The sequence below is a fragment of the Crinia signifera genome, chromosome 8, assembly GCF_055691185.1.
Source record: "Crinia signifera chromosome 8, ASM5569118v1, whole genome shotgun sequence".
In the NCBI taxonomy this organism is placed as follows: Eukaryota; Metazoa; Chordata; class Amphibia; order Anura; family Myobatrachidae; genus Crinia; species Crinia signifera.
Window position 1 is genome coordinate 18,850,353 of NC_139224.1, and position 21,389 is coordinate 18,871,741.

The window sequence follows — 21,389 nt, forward strand, 5'->3', positions numbered from 1 at the left end:
TGACACCGCAGTACTGCAGTATTGACAGCGTGACATACCTTAGTAGTGATGCCTGAGTACTGGGGGCTCTGACACCGCAGTACTGACAGCATGTCATACCTTAGCAGTGATACCTGAGTACTGGGGGCTCTGACACCGCAGTACTGACAGCATGTCATACCTTAGTCGTGATACCTGAGCACTGGGGGCTCTGACACCACAGTACTGACAGCATGTCATACCTTAGTAGTGATACCTGAGTACTGGGGGCTCTGACACCACAGTACTGACAGTGTGACATACCTTAGTAGTGATACCTGAGTACTGGGGGCTCTGACACCGCAGTAGTAACAGTGAGACATACCTTAGTAGTGATACCCGAGTACTGGGGGCTCTGACACTGCAGTACTGACAGCATATCATACCTTAGTATTGATACCCGAGTACTGGGGGCTCTGACACTGCAGTACTGACAGCATGTCATACCTTAGTAGTGATACCCGAGTACTAGGGGCTCTGACATCTCAGTACTGACAGCATATCATACCTTGGTAGTGATACCTGATTAATGGGGGCTCTGACACTGCAGTACTGACAGCATGTCATACCTTAGTAGTGATTCTTGAGTACTGGGGGCTCTAACACCGCAGTACTGACACAATGTTATACCTTAGTAATGATACCTGAGTACTGGGGGCTCTGAGACTGCAGTACTGACAGCCAGAGACGAATTTCCCATTAGGCACGTGAGGCACGTGCCTAGGGGCGGCACATGTTTGGGGGGCGGCACTTGGATGCCTGTGATAGTACTGTCAGCCCAAAATGTACCAATAACTGCAAAATATCCACTGTACTGTACTATATTCCATCTTAAATAGAGTGTAAATGGATAGGACATGCAGATACTGCCCCTATAAACTGTCCTACTTAGTAAACATTATTGTTGTGCCTAGGGGCGCCCTCATCCCTAAATCCGCCCCTGCTGACAGCATGTCATACCTTAGTAGTGATACCTGAGTACTGGGGGCTCTAACACTGCAGTACTGACAGCATATCATACCTTAGTATTGATACCCGAGTACTGGGGGCTCTGACACCACAGTACTGACAGCATGTCATACCTTAGTAGTGATAGCTGAGTACTGGGGGCTCTGACACTGCAGGACTGACACCATGTCATACCTTAGTAGTGATACCCGAGTACTGGGGGCTCTGACACTGCAGGACTGACAGCAGGTCATACCTTAGTAGTGATACCGAGTACTGGGGGCTCTAACACCGTAGTACTGACAGCATTACATACCTTAGTAGTGATACCTGAGTACAGGGGGCTTTGTCACCACAGTCCTGACAGTGCCATACCTTAGTAGTGATACCCGAGTACTGGGGGCTCTGACACCGCAGTACTGACACTATGTCATACCTTAGTAATGATACCTGAGTACTGGGGGCTCTAACACCGTAGTACTGACAGCATTACATACCTTAGTAGTTATGCCTGGGTACTTTAAGTATAGAATACTGCCAGATTCTGTACCTAGGGAAATGCCATAGGAGTCTTACACCGGGCATGCTTGGTAATACCCCACATCTTACCTTCTGTAGGTGATGTCTTTAATCGCCTGCACATTCCATCCGTATCCCCATAACAATCCTTTATTTTAACCACGGCTTCTGACCCCCGCAATTCCATGAGTGAGCGCAGTTCCTCGAGGGAGCACTCAAAGTCAGCTGCATGGTTGACTTCATTTCTTTGGTTTTTGGAGTAGAAATCACTATTGCTCATGTCCCCCATTGCCCCGTCTTCTCCTGGTGGGGCCGGAGCTCCCTAGTAATGCTGGAACCTGAAAACCTCGTCTTTATAATGTTTGGCCAGATGGCATAAGATGGTGCAATCCAGTGTTGGAGATAGATGGGAGGGTCCCGGCCAGGTAACCGTCCAGTGAGTACTTGGTTGTGCTCAAGGCTGTAATACAGATTCTCTCCATTTACCACATCCCATCATGCTGAACACCACTGCGTCCAAATACAGCTTCATCTCTGCTGAGAAACCTGGAGAAGAAGAATAGAGAAGAAGACTCAGAGGCTGCATCCAGACATGGTCTTACATTGGTCTGTAATAAGAATATAAAAACTAGATAACACTTGTGCTTCAGCCTCCTGAACCGGTCTGAGCTAAATGAGATGGCCCATAAATATTAATGAGAAGACATCCGTCCCTGAATTACGTGGGCAAGTTTACACTGCACATCAATCTTTTATTGCCACAAGGGAACACATGGGATGGGGAAAATGACGTATAAATAATAGAAATACACATCCATAGCATAGACGCTGCATAGTAATTTCTCCTTATTACAGTATATTGTATTACGCAGTCGTACACAGTGTAGGTCATTTGGGTTAACAATTAGTAATGACACCTATTTATTCCTATCTAATTTACTGAGGAGGTTCTGCTGCTGTTTGCTGTTCCCAGGACATGTGCTCCGGAATCTCATCACTTCACCTGAAGCCTTAGTCCCGCAGATCTACAGGTAACTCCTCACACCTGTATAATGTGCCGCCTACAGGATCACCTGCACACTATTACCAGTATAATGTGCCACCTACAAGAACACCTGCACTGTATCACACCTGTATAGTGCCACCTATAGGATCACCTGCACACTATTGCCAGTATAATGCGCCACCTACAAGAACACCTGCACTGTATCACACCTGTATAGTGCCACCTATAGGATCACCTGTACACTATTACCAGTATAATGTGCCACCTACAAGAACACCTGCACTGTATCACACCTGTATAGTGCCACCTATGGGATCACCTGCACACTATTACCAGTATAATGCGCCACCTACAAGAACACCTGCACTGTATCACACCTGTATAGTGCCACCTATAGGATCACCTGCACACTATTACCAGTATAATGTGCCACCTACAAGATCACCTGCACTGTATCACACCTGTATAGTGCCACCTATAGGATCACCTGCACACTATTACCAGTATAATGTGCCACCTACAAGAACACCTGCACTGTATCACACCTGTATAGTGCCACCTATAGGATCACCTGCACACTATTACCAGTATAATGTGCCACCTACAAGAACACCTGCACTGTATCACACCTGTATAGTGCCACCTGCACAGTATCACACCAGTATACTGTGCCACCTGCACAGCATCACACCTGTATAGTGCCACCTGCAAAGTATTACACCTGTATAGTGTGCCACCTACGGGATCACCTGCAGAGAATCACACCTGTATAATGTGCCAACTGCACAGCATCACACCTGTATAATGTGCCACCTACAAGATCACCTGCACTGTATCACACCTGTATAGTGCCACCTGCATAGTATCACACCAGTATACTGTGCCAGCTGCACAGCATCACACCTGTATAGTGCCACCTGCACAGTATTACATCTGTATAATGTGCCACTTACACAGTATCACACCTGTATAATGTGCCAACTACAAGATCACCTGCACTATATCACACCTGTATAGTGCCACCTGCACAGTATCACACCTGTATAGTGCCACCTGCACAGTATTACACCTGTATAGTGACACCTGCACAGTATCACACCAGTATAATGTGCCACCTGCACAACATCACACCTGTATAGTGACACCTGCACAGTATCACACCAGTATAATGTGCCACCTGCACAGCATCACACCTGTATAGTGCCACCTGCACAACATCACACCTGTATAGTGCCACCTGCACAACATCACACCTGTATAGTGCCACCTGCACTGTATCACACCTGTATAGTGCCACCTGCACAGTATCACACCAGTATACTGTGCCACCTGCACCGCATCACACCTGTATAGTGCCACCTGCACAGTATCACACCAGTATAATGTGCCACCTGCACAACATCACACCTGTATAGTGCCACCTGCACAGTATCACACCAGTATAATGTGCCACCTGCACAGCATCACACCTGTAATGTGCCACCTGCACAACATCACACCTGTATAGTGCCACATGCACTGTATCACACCTGTATAGTGTCACCTGCACAGTATCACATCAGTATACTGTGCCACGTGCAAAGCATCACACCTGTATAGTGCCACCTGCACAGTTTCACCCTTGCATAATGTGCTACCTGCACAGTATCACACCTGTCTAATGTGCCACCTGCACAACAGTATCATACCTGTATAATATACCACCTGTATAGTGTCACCTGCACAGCATCACACCTGTATAGTGTCACCTTTATAGCATGGTATATCCTCACTTGCACAGTGTCACACCTGTATAGTGTCACCTGCACAGTATCACACCTGTATAGTGTCACCTGTACAGTAAGCACCCATATAGCAACATCCCATTGGAAACCCATCTTAGTAAATTTCCCTGATGGTCATATCTCTAATGGTAACTAATTTATAATGTAACTTGTACTGTATGGTGTCATGTGCATGATGTCATCTGTAGGTGTACAGTATGATGTCACCTGAATGGTGTCAGGTGTATGATGTACTTCATGTTTTGGACAGTTAATGAGATGTTAATGAAGGTATTCTGGGCTACCCCAGGCAATAATATTTTGTCTAGATGCTGCAGTGTCTATTCCGCTGAATGCACAGGCTGCTGCTGGGGATGGCCGCCGGCTTATCACCAGAAGCAACATCGCAATTTTGACAAAGCAATATAGCTTAGTCAAAATCACCCAGGCACCAGGCTATGAGCACACACTTAAAATCATATACCACACATTTCATTTCTTTATTGCACTTTGTGGTATTTCCTCCGAAACAATTACATTTCATTCTCCGTGCAACTCACTACTCTGTAGAAGACACGGCCTCCCCTGCAGTACTGACACCCGGTGGTCTCCAGCTCACTCATACCTCCAGGCCTGGTAAAAGTAACATGGTCACACAGTCAGACCATGCCTCACCTGCAGCACTGTCACATGGTGGTCTCCACCTCATACACACCTCCAGGCCTAGTAACAGTAACATGGTCACACAGTCAGACATGGCCTAACCTGCAGCACTGTCACATGGTGGTCTCCACCTCATTCACACCTTCAGGCCAGGTAACAGTAACATGGTCACACAGTCAGACATGGCCTCCCCTGCAGCACTGGCACATGGTGGTCTCCAACTTACAGAACTCCAGGCCAGGTAACAGTAACAAGTCACACAGTCAGACCCTGCCTACACTGCAGCACTGTAACATGGTGGTCTCCATCTTAAATACCTCCAGGCCTGGTAACAGTAGCATGGTCACACTGTCAGACAGGGCCTCCCCTGCAGCACTGTCACATGGTGGTCTCCACCTCACACAAACATCCAGGCCTGATAACTAACATGGTCACACAGTCAGACACAGCCTCCCCTGCAGCACTGTCACATGGTGGTCTCCACCTCATTCACATCTCCAGGCCAGGTAACAGTAACATGGTCACACAGTGAGACATGGCCTCCCCTGCAGCACTGTCACATGGTGGTCTCCACCTCATACAAACATCCAGGCCTGATAACTAACATAGTCACATAGTCAGACACAGCCTCCCCTGCAGCAAGCACTGTCACATGGTGGTCTCCACCTCATTCACACCTTCAGGCCAGGTAACAGTAACATGGTCACACAGTCAGACATAGCCTCCCATGCAGCATTGGCACATGATGGTCTCCAACTTACAGACCTCCAGGCCAGGTAACAGTAACATGGTCACACAGTCAGACATGGCCTACCCTGCAGCACTGGCACATGGTAGTCTCCACCTTACAGACCTCCAGGCCTGGTAACTTTAACATGGTTAGACAGTCAGACGCAGCCTCGCTTGCAGCACTGGCACATGGTGGTCTCCATCTCACTCACACTTCCAGGCCTGGTAACAGTAACATGGTCACACAGACAGACACAGCCTTCCCTGCAGCACTGTCACATGGTAATCTCCACCTCACACACACACACACCTCTAGGCCTGGTAACAGTAACATGGTCACACAATCAGACACGGCCTCCCCTGCAGCACTGTCATATGGTGGTATCTACCTTACTCACACCTCCAGGCCTGGTAACTGTAATATAGTCACGCAGTCAGACATGGCCTCCCCTGCAGCACTGCCACATGGTGGTCTCCACCTCACACACACCTCCAGGCCAGGTAACTGTAACATGGTCAGACAGTCAGACACAGCCTCGCCTGCAGCACTGGCACATAGTGGTCTCCACCTTACAGACCTCCAGGCCAGGTAACAGTAACATAGTCAGACACAGCCTCGCCTGCAGCACTGGCACATAGTGGTCTCCACCTCACTCACACCTACAGGCCAGGAAACTGTAACATGGTCACACAGTCAAACCCGGCCTCTCCTGCAGCACTGTCACATGGTGGTCCCCAACTCATTCACATCTCCAGGCCTAGTAACCGTAATATGGTCATACAGCCAGACCCGGCCTCCCCTGCAGCACTGTCAAATGGTGGTTTCCACTTCTCTCACACCTCCAGGCCCAGGGCCGGCTCTACCATTAGGCAGCTTTAGGTAGCTGCCTAGAGCACCAGGATACGGGGGGGTGCCACCATGTCTACCTATCAAAATATTAAGGATGTCTACGAGGATCCTTGTTGTACATAATGCAGGTGACAGCTGTGGAACATCTAAGACCTAACCTCCATACTTTCCCTTGAGACATACTTCCCTACTTTGCTGCCTCCCCCTCCTACTTGTGGATGGCAAAGGGGGGCCTCCAGGGAAAGCAGGGGATGTCCACCTTCCCAAGGGGCTGGGTGGACCACCCAATTGTTGGAGCCTCCCTGGCATTCCGAAATGTTAGGCAAGTATGCCTTAAGAGGTTGGAAAGTGGGTGTAGGTGGCAGTATGAGGGTTGGGGGGCAGTAGGTTGAAGTTTTGCCTAGGTGCAGAGAAGCCTTACACCAGCCCTGTCCAGGGAAACAAGGGGGATGTACACTCTGCGCTATACTTCCAATATGAAAAATATTACGTACACAGTGGTTTGGTGAAAATAAAATGGATATTTATTATAGTCTGCAATTTGAACAATAATAATAATAATAAAAGCAATGCAAATAGTATTTATAATAATAAGATAAAAATTATTATATAGGATAGTATGCTAGTAGTATGCTACAGTATTACGCTATATAAATGTAACAGCTAATACCGCTATACATATACATAAGGACTGGGGGTCACAAGACAAACACAAAAGAGTCCAATGCAAATGCAAATCAGGTGCAGCTTAATTAGCTGTTAGAAAAAGTCTTTTAGGATAGTTGGAGTGATTTGAAGTAAACGACTACCTGTTTTCCAGGATGGTGACACACACCATCCTGAGGAAGCCTTGCTGGCGAAACTAGTCGATGTTTGTGGAGATAATACAGCACTGACGGGTAACTCTGCCGGCAGCACTGTCACATGGTGGTTTCCACTTCTTTCATACCTCCAGGCCTGGTAACTTTAACATGGTCAGACAGTCAGACACAGCCTCGCCTGCAGCACTGGCACATGGTGGTCTCCACCTCATCCACACCTCCAGGTAACAGTAACATGGTCACACAGTCAGACACGGCCTCCCCTGTAGCCCTGTCACATGGTAGTCCCCACTTCACACACTCCTCCAGGCCAGGTAACAGTAACATGGTCACACAGTCAGACACGGCCTCCCCTGTAGCCCTGTCACATGGTAGTCCCCACTTCACACACTCCTCCAGGCCAGGTAACAGTAACATGGTCACACAGTCAGACACGGCCTCCCCTGTAGCCCTGTCACATGGTAGTCCCCACCTCACACATTCCTCCAGGCCAGGTAACAGTAACATGGTCACACAGTCAGACACGGCCTCCCCTGTAGCCCTGTCACATGGTAGTCCCCACCTCACACACTCCTCCAGGCCAGGTAACAGTAACATGGTCACACAGTCAGACACGGCCTCCCCTGTAGCCCTGTCACATGTTAGTCCCCACTTCACCCACTCCTCCAGGCCAGGTAACAGTAACATGGTCACACAGTCAGACACGGCCTCCCCTGTAGCCCTGTCACATGTTAGTCCCCACTTCACACACTCCTCCAGGCCAGGTAACAGTAACATGGTCACACAGTCAGACACGGCCTCCCCTGTAGCCCTGTCACATGGTAGTCCCCACTTCACACACTCCTCCAGGCCAGGTAACAGTAACATGGTCACACAGTCAGACACGGCCTCCCCTGTAGCCCTGTCACATGGTAGTCCCCACTTCACACACTCCTCCAGGCCAGGTAACAGTAACATGGTCACACAGTCAGACACGGCCTCCCCTGTAGCCCTGTCACATGGTAGTCCCCACCTCACACATTCCTCCAGGCCAGGTAACAGTAACATGGTCACACAGTCAGACACGGCCTCCCCTGTAGCCCTGTCACATGGTAGTCCCCACCTCACACACTCCTCCAGGCCAGGTAACAGTAACATGGTCACACAGTCAGACACGGCCTCCCCTGTAGCCCTGTCACATGTTAGTCCCCACTTCACCCACTCCTCCAGGCCAGGTAACAGTAACATGGTCACACAGTCAGACACGGCCTCCCCTGTAGCCCTGTCACATGTTAGTCCCCACTTCACACACTCCTCCAGGCCAGGTAACAGTAACATGGTCACACAGTCAGACACGGCCTCCCCTGTAGCCCTGTCACATGGTAGTCCCCACTTCACACACTCCTCCAGGCCAGGTAACAGTAACATGGTCGCACCGTCAGATACAACCTCCCCACAGCTGTCGTTACTGCCTTTGCCCGGGGCCGTAGTTCCCGTTGCCCAGGGCCAGAGCAGATTTCCCCCTGGCCAGTGATTCTGCCCCCCTAAATGCTGGCTGATCTATAAAAGTGTTATTGTTCTGTTATCTGGTTATGAGACACAGAGGGAAGTCATTATGTTCTGTCATTTGCTCTGGGGTTTCTATAATTAAATGAGGAACATATTAATAGCCTCTGCATCATGAGGGACTTTCTGTCAGAGAGGAAGACTGAACACTAAGCGAATGCCACTTCTTAGTAGTCCCATACAGAGTACACACAGCATGCCCGCCATTGTGTCACCTTGCTGCCCTACAGTGTAACAATCCCACCCGATGTATACATAGCAGCATTTCATGTCATATGCCATCGCCACCGTGCTCGTCTGATGACGAGGTAGCAGCAATGTGTGTGTGCATACCACAGCCAGAGCCAGGATCAGAGCGCAGACAGACGCAGTCCTCTCACAGCGCTGCTCCCCTAGTTATCTGTCAGTACAAGGAAAGCTGGACGCACAATAGTGAAGTACGCCTTTAAAAGCACAAACTTTAGTGGGAAAATACGCTAGGGATGGCCGTCGAACATCGATGGGTACTTGTTTCCTAGCACGGCCACAATCGCGGGCATCGTGTACCTTAAAGTTAAGGTACACGATGCCCGCGATGGACCCGATTTCCTTTGAAATCAGGTCCATTTTACCGTCAAAGGCAAAATCGGGGGCATCGCGTCGGTCGCGGCCATTAACATTGCCCCCGACGCGACCGATGCGATGCCCGCGATATTGCCATAGGCTTCAATGTTAAAATATTTTTTAACATTGAAATCGGGAGCATCGCGTCGGTCTTGTGCCATTATAATGGCACAAGATGAGATGGACTTCATTAAGTCCATCTCACATAGGAAACAATGTGAAATGGGCCAATATGACCCATTTCACATTATATATGGCCCCGTCGTCACCCCACGATTGACGCCAACCCGAAGCGTGGCGAGCGCAGCGAGGCCGCGAGGGGCGGCGGTGTGTGTCCTACGACATTTTCATACCCCTACTATCCACGTCGGCGTGGAGTTGAGAATATAAAGTGTGGCGAGCGTAGCGAGCCACCGTGCCCGAAGCGTGGCGAGCGGACGCGTATACCTGTGAAGTTATACGCGCGCGCTCGCCACGCTTCGGGCTCGGTGGCTCGCCACGCTTCAGGCTTGGTGGCTCGCTGCGCTCGTCACACTTTATATTCTCAACTCCACGCCGACGTGGATAGTAGGGGTATGAAAACGTGGGAGGACGCGCACCGCCACCCCTCGCTGCGCTCGCCACGCTTCGGGTTGGCGTCATTCGTGGGGTGGCGGCGTTGAGGGTGTAAAATTGGGGGTCTGGGGAATATTTTACATTGAATCCAATGTAAAATAGGGTCCCAGGGACCCTATTCACATTTGATTGAATGTAAAAATCGGGTCGATCGCGTCGGTCGCATCACATGCAATTTGGTCGCATGCGATGCGACCGACGCGATTTTTCCGACACGACCACCCCGATGCAAATCGGTGTGGCCGTGCTAGGAAACAAGTACCCATCGATGATTTTTAATCATCGATGGTTTATGACCAAGACAAAAAAGTGTTGCCATCGATGGGTGAGAAAAATATGTTTTCCCTCCATCGATGGCAAAGCTTTGCCGAATAGAGGCCCTTTATTGGGGAGGTCCCCACTCCCCCCAGGAAACGCCTCCCAGGGCTGAGGGATATTGGCAAGGTTGTAGGGAGCACCCGGCTGGGACATGACAGCGCAGCAATGAGGTGTATAGATCTGAAAGGAAACGAGAACAATAACGAACAATAACGATACTCATAGCGGTGGCACAAAGCGATAGAGATACAGAAACCTAGCACCAGGCGGCCATCAGCATGCGCACACACTACTGTAGCTTCATGTTTGTTGGAGCCAATTCACCTACCCAGATTTATGGGAGGCATCCAACACAGGCACAGGGAGAACATCCAAACTCCACAACTGTGTGAACTGCAAGAACGAGAGGATTGGCTCATTAGTCTAGGTCGACAGTCAGAAAGTCGGCACATGAAAGAGTTCGATGTGCATTAAGTTGGCATGGTCAAAAGGTTGACATGAAAGGAGTCGACATAGAAAAAAGTCGACAAGCGTTTGACATAGGTCAACATGGACACCTCATAAGTGTGCTGCGTCCCCTCATATGACTCGCTACAGCCATGTGTGTGCGGTGCCTTCATTATTATAGTCCCTTCTGAGATTATTATTATTATTATTATTATAATTTTATTTATAAGGCGCCACAAGTGTTTCGCAGCGCCGTACAAAGGAACAATACAGGGAGACAAAACTTGGCATAACATTGAATAAATAACAAAAATACAGTACAAATAAAGAGCGCCACAGTTCAATACAATGGAAGAAAAAAATACCGACAGAATTTTCAAGCGCTCCTTCTATTCATATGTTTCCATGTCACTCCGTCTTAGATAGTCCTGATGATGACTCGTGTGACATGAAAAGAGAGAAAACCATATAGTGTAGCACCCTTGGGTATAACCAATGATATGAATGATTTCTGATGTCAAAAACTGTACCCTATATGGTGGTCCACTAAATGAAAGGTGGACAAATCACGCTCAAATGTGAGGGGGTGATCGACCTCCAATAGATCCTCCAATCTCCTCCAATTAGTTTCACATAGAAAAACCAAAGATAGGTGCCAAAATAGTGAAGTAACGTTTTAATATTTAAAAACATACAAGATAAAATTCTTTGGGTGTAAACAATGGACTCTCACCCGATTGATGTGTCTACTAGATGGAAGCAGACATACAGAGCATGAGATGGAATAGCCACAGGCGTCCCTGGATGCTGTCTGTAAGTGTTCCAATCTTGGTGTGATGTCCAAAGTCCACAAGTCCCTTCTGCCAACGCGTTTCAGACCTCCTGTCCTTTATCAAGGCATAGAGACTTATCCCCTTGACTGGGTTTTTATACCCACAATTCCCATTGAAAACCCCGGCCTATTTCCAGACATGGATTACTATCATCTAATGTAGTCCTATACATCCCCGGAATAGTTATCCACTTTTTAGATGAGACACGCTGTTCCCAGGTGTCATATCTTATTGCAGGTGCGCTTCTCCGTCCGGCGCCGTCCGCCGGAACTTCCTTGCGTTCCATAGGCGTTGGCGCCGGAAGTCGCTTGCGTGTCACGACCTTCTAGCTGGATTTCTGAGTCTCGCGCCGCCCGCCGGAAGCTATCCTGCGTTCCACTAACGTCAGCGCCGGAAGTACGCTGCGTGTCACTCCGCTCTTACTTCTTCTCTATGCATTTTACCATCTGGCTTGTGTTGTTATATATTCATCACGTAGAGTGTCACGTGTGCGTTCCAAAGTGGCCAGACAGGAAGTATTTGCGGTTCACTGATGTGTTTTATTTGCAGGTCTCCGCAGCATAGGAGATATAGAGCGGAATATTTCATCAATATTGCAGGCATCCCATAATAAATAGAAATAAGAAAAAAGGCATTAATATCACAATATACAAAAATATCCATTAAAAACGAGTTGATTTAAAGTGCTAAGTACATCGATAAAAATTAATTTAAAAATTGAAAGACATTTCTATAAAAACCACTTTAACTCAAAATCCTTATTCAAACCACCAGGTATTAATGTCTTATACTGATAGATCATACTCATTTCAGTTTTGGCTAATTTGGTGGCTATATTACCTCCCCTTTCCCCCACATTGATCTTTTTGAGGGCCGCAAAATTTTTGATATGTTTGGGGTCACATTGATGTTCTTCTTTAAAGTGCAAGGAAAGTGCATGTACCTCCAGGCCTTTTCTTATGTTGCGGAGGTGTTCTCCGATTCTAATCTTTAGAGACCTGCTGGTACGTCCAATATAAAACTTTCCACATGTACACTCTATAATGTAGATAATATTTACAGTATGGCATGTAAGAAAGTCTTTAATAATGCACTTCTGTCCATTGATCAGTAACTCAGTGAGCTTAGCTCCAAAGGTGTTAGTGACACCCTTGCACCCTAGGCACGTTCCACACCTAAAAAAACCCTTGGTATGTATTGTGCCTTGTTTTGGTGAACAAGTTCACCAAAACAAGGCAAGTTCACCAAAACAAGGCACAATACATACCAAGGGTTTTTTTAGGTGTGGAACGTGCCTAGGGTGCAAGGGTGTCACTAACACCTTTGGAGCTAAGCTCACTGAGTTACTGATCAATGGACAGAAGTGCATTATTAAAGACTTTCTTACATGCCATACTGTAAATATTATCTACATTATAGAGTGTACATGTGGAAAGTTTTATATTGGACGTACCAGCAGGTCTCTAAAGATTAGAATCGGAGAACACCTCCGCAACATAGGAAAAGGCCTGGAGGTACATGCACTTTCCTTGCACTTTAAAGAAGAACATCAATGTGACCCCAAACATATCAAAAATTTTGCGGCCCTCAAAAAGATCAATGTGGGGGAAAGGGGAGGTAATATAGCCACCAAATTAGCCAAAACTGAAATGAGTATGATCTATCAGTATAAGACATTAATACCTGGTGGTTTGAATAAGGATTTTGAGTTAAAGTGGTTTTTATAGAAATGTCTTTCAATTTTTAAATTAATTTTTATCGATGTACTTAGCACTTTAAATCAACTCGTTTTTAATGGATATTTTTGTATATTGTGATATTAATGCCTTTTTTCTTATTTCTATTTATTATGGGATGTCTGCAATATTGATGAAATATTCCGCTCTATATCTCCTATGCTGCGGAGACCTGCAAATAAAACACATCAGTGAACCGCAAATACTTCCTGTCTGGCCACTTTGGAACGCACACGTGACACTCTACGTGATGAATATATAACAACACAAGCCAGATGGTAAAATGCATAGAGAAGAAGTAAGAGCGGAGTGACACGCAGCGTACTTCCGGCGCTGACGTTAGTGGAACGCAGGATAGCTTCCGGCGGGCGGCGCGAGACTCAGAAATCCAGCTAGAAGGTCGTGACACGCAAGCGACTTCCGGCGCCAACGCCTATGGAACGCAAGGAAGTTCCGGCGGACGGCGCCGGACGGAGAAGCGCACCTGCAATAAGATATGACACCTGGGAACAGCGTGTCTCATCTAAAAAGTGGATAACTATTCCGGGGATGTATAGGACTACATTAGATGATAGTAATCCATGTCTGGAAATAGGCCGGGGTTTTCAATGGGAATTGTGGGTATAAAAACCCAGTCAAGGGGATAAGTCTCTATGCCTTGATAAAGGACAGGAGGTCTGAAACGCGTTGGCAGAAGGGACTTGTGGACTTTGGACATCACACCAAGATTGGAACACTTACAGACAGCATCCAGGGACGCCTGTGGCTATTCCATCTCATGCTCTGTATGTCTGCTTTCATCTAGTAGACACATCAATCGGGTGAGAGTCCATTGTTTACACCCAAAGAATTTTATCTTGTATGTTTTTAAATATTAAAACGTTACTTCACTATTTTGGCACCTATCTTTGGTTTTTCTATGTGAAACTAATTGGAGGAGATTGGAGGATCTATTGGAGGTCGATCACCCCCTCACATTTGAGCGTGATTTGTCCACCTTTCATTTAGTGGACCACCATATAGGGTACGGTTTTTGACATCAGAAATCATTCATATCATTGGTTATACCCAAGGGTGCTACACTATATGGTTTTCTCTCTTTTCATGTCACACGAGTCATCATCAGGACTATCTAAGACGGAGTGACATGGAAACATATGAATAGAAGGAGCGCTTGAAAATTCTGTCTGTATTTTTTTCTTCCATTGGTTACTTCAGTGTGTTTGGTGACACACTCACCATATAGATTCAAGCTTGCACCTCAGCGCAGAATCATATCCCAGAACCCTCTTTTTTGTGTACTACAGTTCAATACACATTACAGCTTAAATGTAAGTAGTGAGGACCCAATCAACATACAACTAGAGGCTTGAGGCCAATGATGGAGATGAGTATGAAGATGGTCACTGAGTGTTGGAGTAAAGGAGAGCTGTGAGTGACATGTGAAGAGAAGTGGGCTTTGACAACAGGAGGGAAGAGGGCCCTGCTCGGAGGAGCTTACAATCTAGTAGGAAGGGGAGACAGACAGATTACAAGAGGTGCAAGCGAGGGGGTGGTGGTTAGATAGCAGGATGTAAACGGGCAAGGGGTCGGAGAACCAGCTGGTTTATGCAGTGGAAGGGTACGCTTTGATGAATAGGTGAGTTTTCAGTGCCCGTTTGAAGCTTTGCAAGGTCGGGGAGAGTCTAATGGAGCGAGGGAGTGCGTTCCACTGAAGGGGTGCAGCACGGGCAAAGTCCTGTACTCTAGCATGGGAAGCAGTGATCAGGGTGGAGGAGAGACGACAGTCGTCAGCTGACCGTAGAGGGCGGGAGGGTGTATGAATGGAGATGAGGTTAGAGATATATGGAGCAATGGAATTAGAGATGGCCCTGTATGTGAGTGTGAGGTGTTTGAAGAGGATTCTGTAGGGGAATGGAAGCCAGTGCAGATTTTGTTGAAGGGGAGTAGCAGAGTTAGAGCGGCGGGAGAGGAAGATAAGCCTGGCTGCAGCATTGAGGACAGATTGGAGAGGAGCTAGTTGGGATTGAGCAAGGCCGGTGAGAAGAGCATTACAGTAGTCAAGCCGTGAGATGACTAATGAGTGGATGATCAGCTTAGTTGCACTCTGTGAGAGAAAGGGCCTGATGCGAGCAATGTTGCGTAACTGGAACCGGCAAGAATGGGCCAGGGCTTGGATGTGGGGTGCAAAGGAGAGGGAGGAGTCAAGAGTGACACCCAGGCAGCGGAGTTGGGGAACAGGGGAGATGATGGTGTTGTTAACAGTGATAGAGATATTAGTAGGGGGCATAGCTCTGGGTGGGGGAAAGATAATAAGTTCGGTTTTGTCCATATTCAGCTTCAGAAATCGCTCAGACATCCAGGTAGAGATGGCAGCGAGGCAGTTGGAAACTTGAGAGAAAACAGTGGGGGACAGATCAGGAGAGGAGAGGTAGATTTGGGTGTCATCTGCATAGAGGTGATATTGGAAGCCAAAGGAGTTAATGAGTGCACCCAGAGAGGAGGTGTACAGAGAGAACAGAATGGGGCCAAGGACGGAACCCTGAGGGACCCCGACAGGAAGGATAGAAGGTGGTGAGGTAGAGCCAGAGGCAGAGACTGAGAAGGAACGGTTGAAGAGGTAAGAGGAAAACCAGTTGAAGACTGTGCAAGAGAGGCCAAAGTTTTGGAGTGTGTGGAGGAGGAGAGGGTGATCCACAGTGTCAAAGGCAGCAGAATGATGATATGAGCAGAGAGATGATAAAGTATGAGCAAAAACTCATGTCGACCTTTTTGTATATGTCCACTTTTTGACTGTTGACCTAAAGAGCATATACCCATTCAGAGAAACCGATGAGTAAACCACAGGGCAAATAGCTGGGGCCAGAACAAGTGGAGAGTGAGGAACAACACTACGACGGGATAGGAATCTCCAGCAACCAGAAGAATAACCCTCTGACATGACGGAATCCCAGAAATAATACACAGAAGGCACCAGAAGAGGAGGAAACGAGAAGAGTAACCCAAAGTTGCCAAACCTAGAGTAAGCAACTCTCTGGCCGGTGTTACCCAGCTGCATCCTCTCCCACCCCAGAATCAGACCCAATAGGTATAGAAGGACATAGTAGGCACCAGAAGAGGAGGAAACGAGGTGTGACCCAAGATGGCCGAACCTTAAGGTAGTGTCTCTGGCCTGGTGTTACCCAGCTGCATCCTCACCCACCCCAGAATCAGACCCAATAGGTGTAGAAGGACATAGTAGGCACCAGAAGAGGAGGAAACGAGGTGTGACCCAAGATGGCCGAACCTAAAGTAAGTGTCCCTGGCCTGGTGTTACCCAGCTGCATTCTCTCCCACCCCAGAATCAGACCCAATAGGTATAGAAGAACATAGTAGGCACCAGAAGAGGAGGAAACGAGAAGAGTAACCCAAAATTGCCAAACCTAGAGTAAGCAACTCTCTGGCCGGTGTTACCCAGTTGCATCCTCTCCCACCCCAGAATCAGACCCAATAGGTATAGAAGGACATAGTAGGCACCAGAAGAGGAGGAAAGGAGGTGTGACCAAAGATGGCCGAACCTAAAGGTAGTGTCTCTGGCCTGGTGTTACCCAGCTGCATCCTCTCCCACCCCAGAATCAGACCCAATAGGTATAGAAGGACATAGTAGGCACGAGAAGAGGAGGAAACAAGGTGTGACCCAAGATGGCCGAACCTAAAGGTAGTGTCTCTGGCCTGGTGTTACCCAGTTGCATCCTCACCCACCCCAGAATCAGACCCAATAGGTGTAGAAGGACATAGTAGGCACCAGAAGAGGAGGAAACGAGGTGTGACCCAAGATGGCCGAACCTAAAGTAAGTGTCCCTGGCCTGGTGTTACCCAGCTGCATCCTCTACCACCCCAGAATCAGACCCAATAGGTATAGAAGGACATAGTAGCCACCAGAAGAGGAGGAAACGAGGTGTGACCCAAGATGGCCGAACCTAAAGGTAGTGTCTCTGGCCTGGTGTTACCCAGCTGCACCCTCACCCACCCCAGAATCAGACCAAATAGGTGTAGAAGGACCTAGTAGGCACCAGAAGAGGAGGAAACGAGGTGTGACCCAAGATGGCCGAACCTAAAGTAAGTGTCTCTGGCCTGATGTTACCCAGCTGCATCCTCACCCACCCCAGAATCAGACCCAATAGGTGTAGAAGGACATAGTAGGCACCAGAAGAGGAGGAAACAAGGTGTAACCCAAGATGGCCGAACCTAAAGGTAGTGTCTCTGGCCTGGTGTTACCCAGCTGCATCCTCACCCACCCCAGAATCAGACCCAATAGGTGTAGAAGGACATAGTAGGCACCAGAAGAGGAGGAAACAAGAAGTATGACCCAAGATGGCCGAACATAAAGTAAGTGTCTCAGGCCTGTGTTACCCAGCTGCTGCCCCAGAATCAGGCCCAGGATTGTTACTCCACACCACCAGGCCCTGGTGCATTTCCCCATTTACTGTATACAGTAATTCATTGTTTGTCTGCATGGCTCCATGTAAGATGCTCGCTGCAGAAGTGATGAGTCCCCAGACACCGCTGCTTCGGAGAGTCACCGTTTGCAGCAGTAACAGCTACTGTATATGCAGTATTCCCCAGCATTCCAACCATTCCCTTCATATCTATTAGAATGAAAAGTGCCTATTTGTTTCTCACTGTCCCCATAGACCTCCATGGGGGCCGGGCATATGTCATGTGGTGTGCGCCAAGCTTCTCCTTCTGTGTCAGTCTCAATGTGCCCCATGCAGCACCCCAACAAGGCATGGATTGGGGATATTCCTTACTGCAAGGGTGGCTAAACCGGTCCTCAAGATCTACTAACGGTCCACATTTCCCAGACCACCAAGCTGGTGCACAGCTGCAGTCATTACTAACGGTCACATTCCCCAGACCACCTAGCTGGTGCACAGGTGCAGTCATTACTAACTATCACATTTCCCAGACCACCTAGCTGGTGCAGAGCTGTAGTCATTACTAACTGTCACATTCCCCAGACCACCTAGCTGGTGCAGAGCTGTAGTCATTACTAACTGTCACATTCCCCAGACCACCTAGCTGGGGCACAGCTGTAGTCCTTACTAACGGTAACATTTCCCAGACCACCTAGCTGGTGCACAGCTTTAGTAATTACTAACAGTCACATTTCCCAGACCACCTAGCTGGTGCACAGCTGTAGTCATTACTAACGGTAACATTTCCCAGACCACCTAGCTGGTGCACAGCTTTAGTAATTACTAACAGTCACATTTCCCAGACCACCTAGCTGGTGCACAGCTTTAGTAATTACTAACAGTCACATTTCCCAGACCACCTAGCTGGGGCACAGCTGTAGTCATTACTAACGGTAACATTTCCCAGACCACCTAGCTGGTGCACAGCTGTAGTCATTACTAACGGTCACATTTCCCAGACCACCTAGCTGGGGCACAGCTTTAGTAATTACTAACAGTCACATTTTCCAGACCACCTAGCTGGTGCAGAGCTGTAGTCATTACTAACTGTCACATTCCCCAGACCACCTAGATGGTGCACAGCTGTAGTCATTACTAACTGTCACATTTTCAAACCTGCTGCATTCATTCCTACTATAGATCCACAGGTTGCCTGAGAAACATGAACTGTTTGGCCACCCCTGCCTTACTGTATTGTATCCCCCATACAAGTTACATCACTAGTTCCGTCTCTTCCTAATTGCGCTAATCTATATTACATCTAATACTATTGTACTCATCTTTTCAATCTACTTACCACACACCGCTACTAGTATGTCCTCGCAGACGCATCTCCTGCGCTGGTAACCCCGATATCAGCTACCGCAGCACCCCCATTCCCCAAAAGCAGATTCCCTTGCTTTATCTTCTGTCCCTCCAGCGTCCATCACCTTACATGAAGCGAACATAACATACGCTTGGAACATTACAGTGAATGGCTGTCCCTATGTTTAGAATGCATAGTGAGGACTCCACACCTATATCATGGCGACAGATGTGTGTTCCTGGAGATGAAGGGACGCAACCTGGGGACAGGGACACATAATGATGGCTCACATTTTCCGTACACAGCTGTGACTGCACGCGAGCAGCGTCTGCAATTCCCACAAGAAGGCGGCGGAATACAAAACAAGAGTCCTCCGGGTAATCTCAGCAGAGAACATGAAGGACAATTCAGGCCGGAGACACAAGGAGGACGCAGAAGAGTCGGACATGTGCCAGCGCCTACGTCTCCTGAGTAACCCTCGGACTGGCCTGCTGGGGACCCAGGGTAGTGACCCCAATGCCATCTTCTCATTTTGTCCCTATCTTACAGTATGTCACTGGCAGCCATTTGTTTCCACATTATGGAAAAAAAAAGAAAACAAATTAGGGAAAGATCTCAATGTACAGGTGTTATACAGTATATTATATGCACGGAACTTCTATTCCTAATCATACATACAGTCCATGTGAGAGACTCTGGTGCTATAGCGACACTCCAGTAACCACACAGCTGGGAGAACAAGCGTCTTCTGGGGCTGCGAGCGGGATCTTCCAAAATCCGCCACATTCATATTAATCCCATATGCACCAACTGTGCCACCCCCCTCTGCCGGCTACCATATTCATACTAATCACATATGCACTAACATCAACCTCCGCCAGCTACCGCATTCATACTATTCGCATATGCACTAACATTCACCTCCGCAAGATACTGCATTCATACTAATCGCATATGCACTAACATCCACCTCCGCCAGGTACCGCATTCATACTAATCGCATATGCACTAAAATTCACCTCTGCCAGCTACCACATTCATACTAATCACATACAGTATGCACTAACATCCAGCTACCGCATTCATACTATTCGCATATGCACTAAAATTCACCTCCGCCAGCTAACACATTCATACTAATCGCATATGCACTAACATCCACCTCCACCAGCTACCGCATTCATACTAATCGCATATGCACTAACATTCACCTCCGTCAGCTACCGCATTCATACTATTCGCATATGCACTAACATTCACCTCCGTCAGCTACCGCATTCATACTATTCGCATATGCACTAACATCCACCTCCGCCAGGTACCGCATTCATACTAATCGCATATGCACTAACATCCACCTCCGCCAGGTACCGCATTCATACTAATCGCATATGCACTAACATCCACCTCCGCCAGGTACCGCATTCATACTAATCGCATATGCACTAAAATTCACCTCTGCCAGCTACCACATTCATACTAATCACATACAGTATGCACTAACATCCACCTCCGCCAGCTACCGCATTTATACTAATCGCATATGCACTAACATCCACCTCCGCCAGCTACCGCATTCATACTATTCGCATATGCACTAAAATTCACCTCCGCCAGCTTCCACATTCATACTAATCGCATATGCACTAACATCCACCTCCACCAGCTACCGCATTCATACTAATCGCATATGCACTAACATTCACCTCCGCCAGCTACCGCATTCATACTAATCGCATATGCACTAACATTCACCTCCGCCGGCTACCGCATTCATTCTAATCGCATATGCACTAACATCCACCTCCGCCAGCTACCGCATTCATACTAATCGCATATGCACTAACATTCACCTCCGCCAGCTACCGCATTCATACTAATCGCATATGCACTATCATTCACCTTCACCAGCTTCCGCATTCATACTAATCGCATATGCACTAACATTCACCTCCGCCAGCTACCACATTCATACTAATCGCATATGCACTAACATTCACCTCCGCCAGCTACCGCATTCATACTAATCGCATATGCACTAACATTCACCTTCGCCAGCTACCACAGTCATACTAATCGCATATGCACTAACATTCACCTCTGCCAGATACAGCATTTATACTAATCGCATATATGCACTAACATCTACCTCCGCCTGCTACCGCATTCATACGTATCGCATATGCACTAACATCTACCTTCGCCAGCTACC

At 47.8% G+C, this 21,389-nt stretch overlaps 1 protein-coding gene across 11 annotated transcripts in view; it reads right to left on the bottom strand.

The window, feature by feature from the left end:
- ATP2B2 (ATPase plasma membrane Ca2+ transporting 2) overlaps positions 1-21,389 on the bottom strand; it is a 276,982-nt gene that overhangs the window by 152,342 nt on the left and 103,251 nt on the right. For all 11 annotated transcript variants that reach the window (XM_083155903.1, XM_083155895.1, XM_083155894.1 and 8 more), the window contains one exon: positions 1,576-2,031. In XM_083155903.1, the coding sequence (XP_083012029.1) occupies positions 1,576-1,774 (199 nt within the window). In that variant the 5' untranslated portion in view covers positions 1,775-2,031. The remainder of the gene's footprint in view (positions 1-1,575; positions 2,032-21,389) is intronic.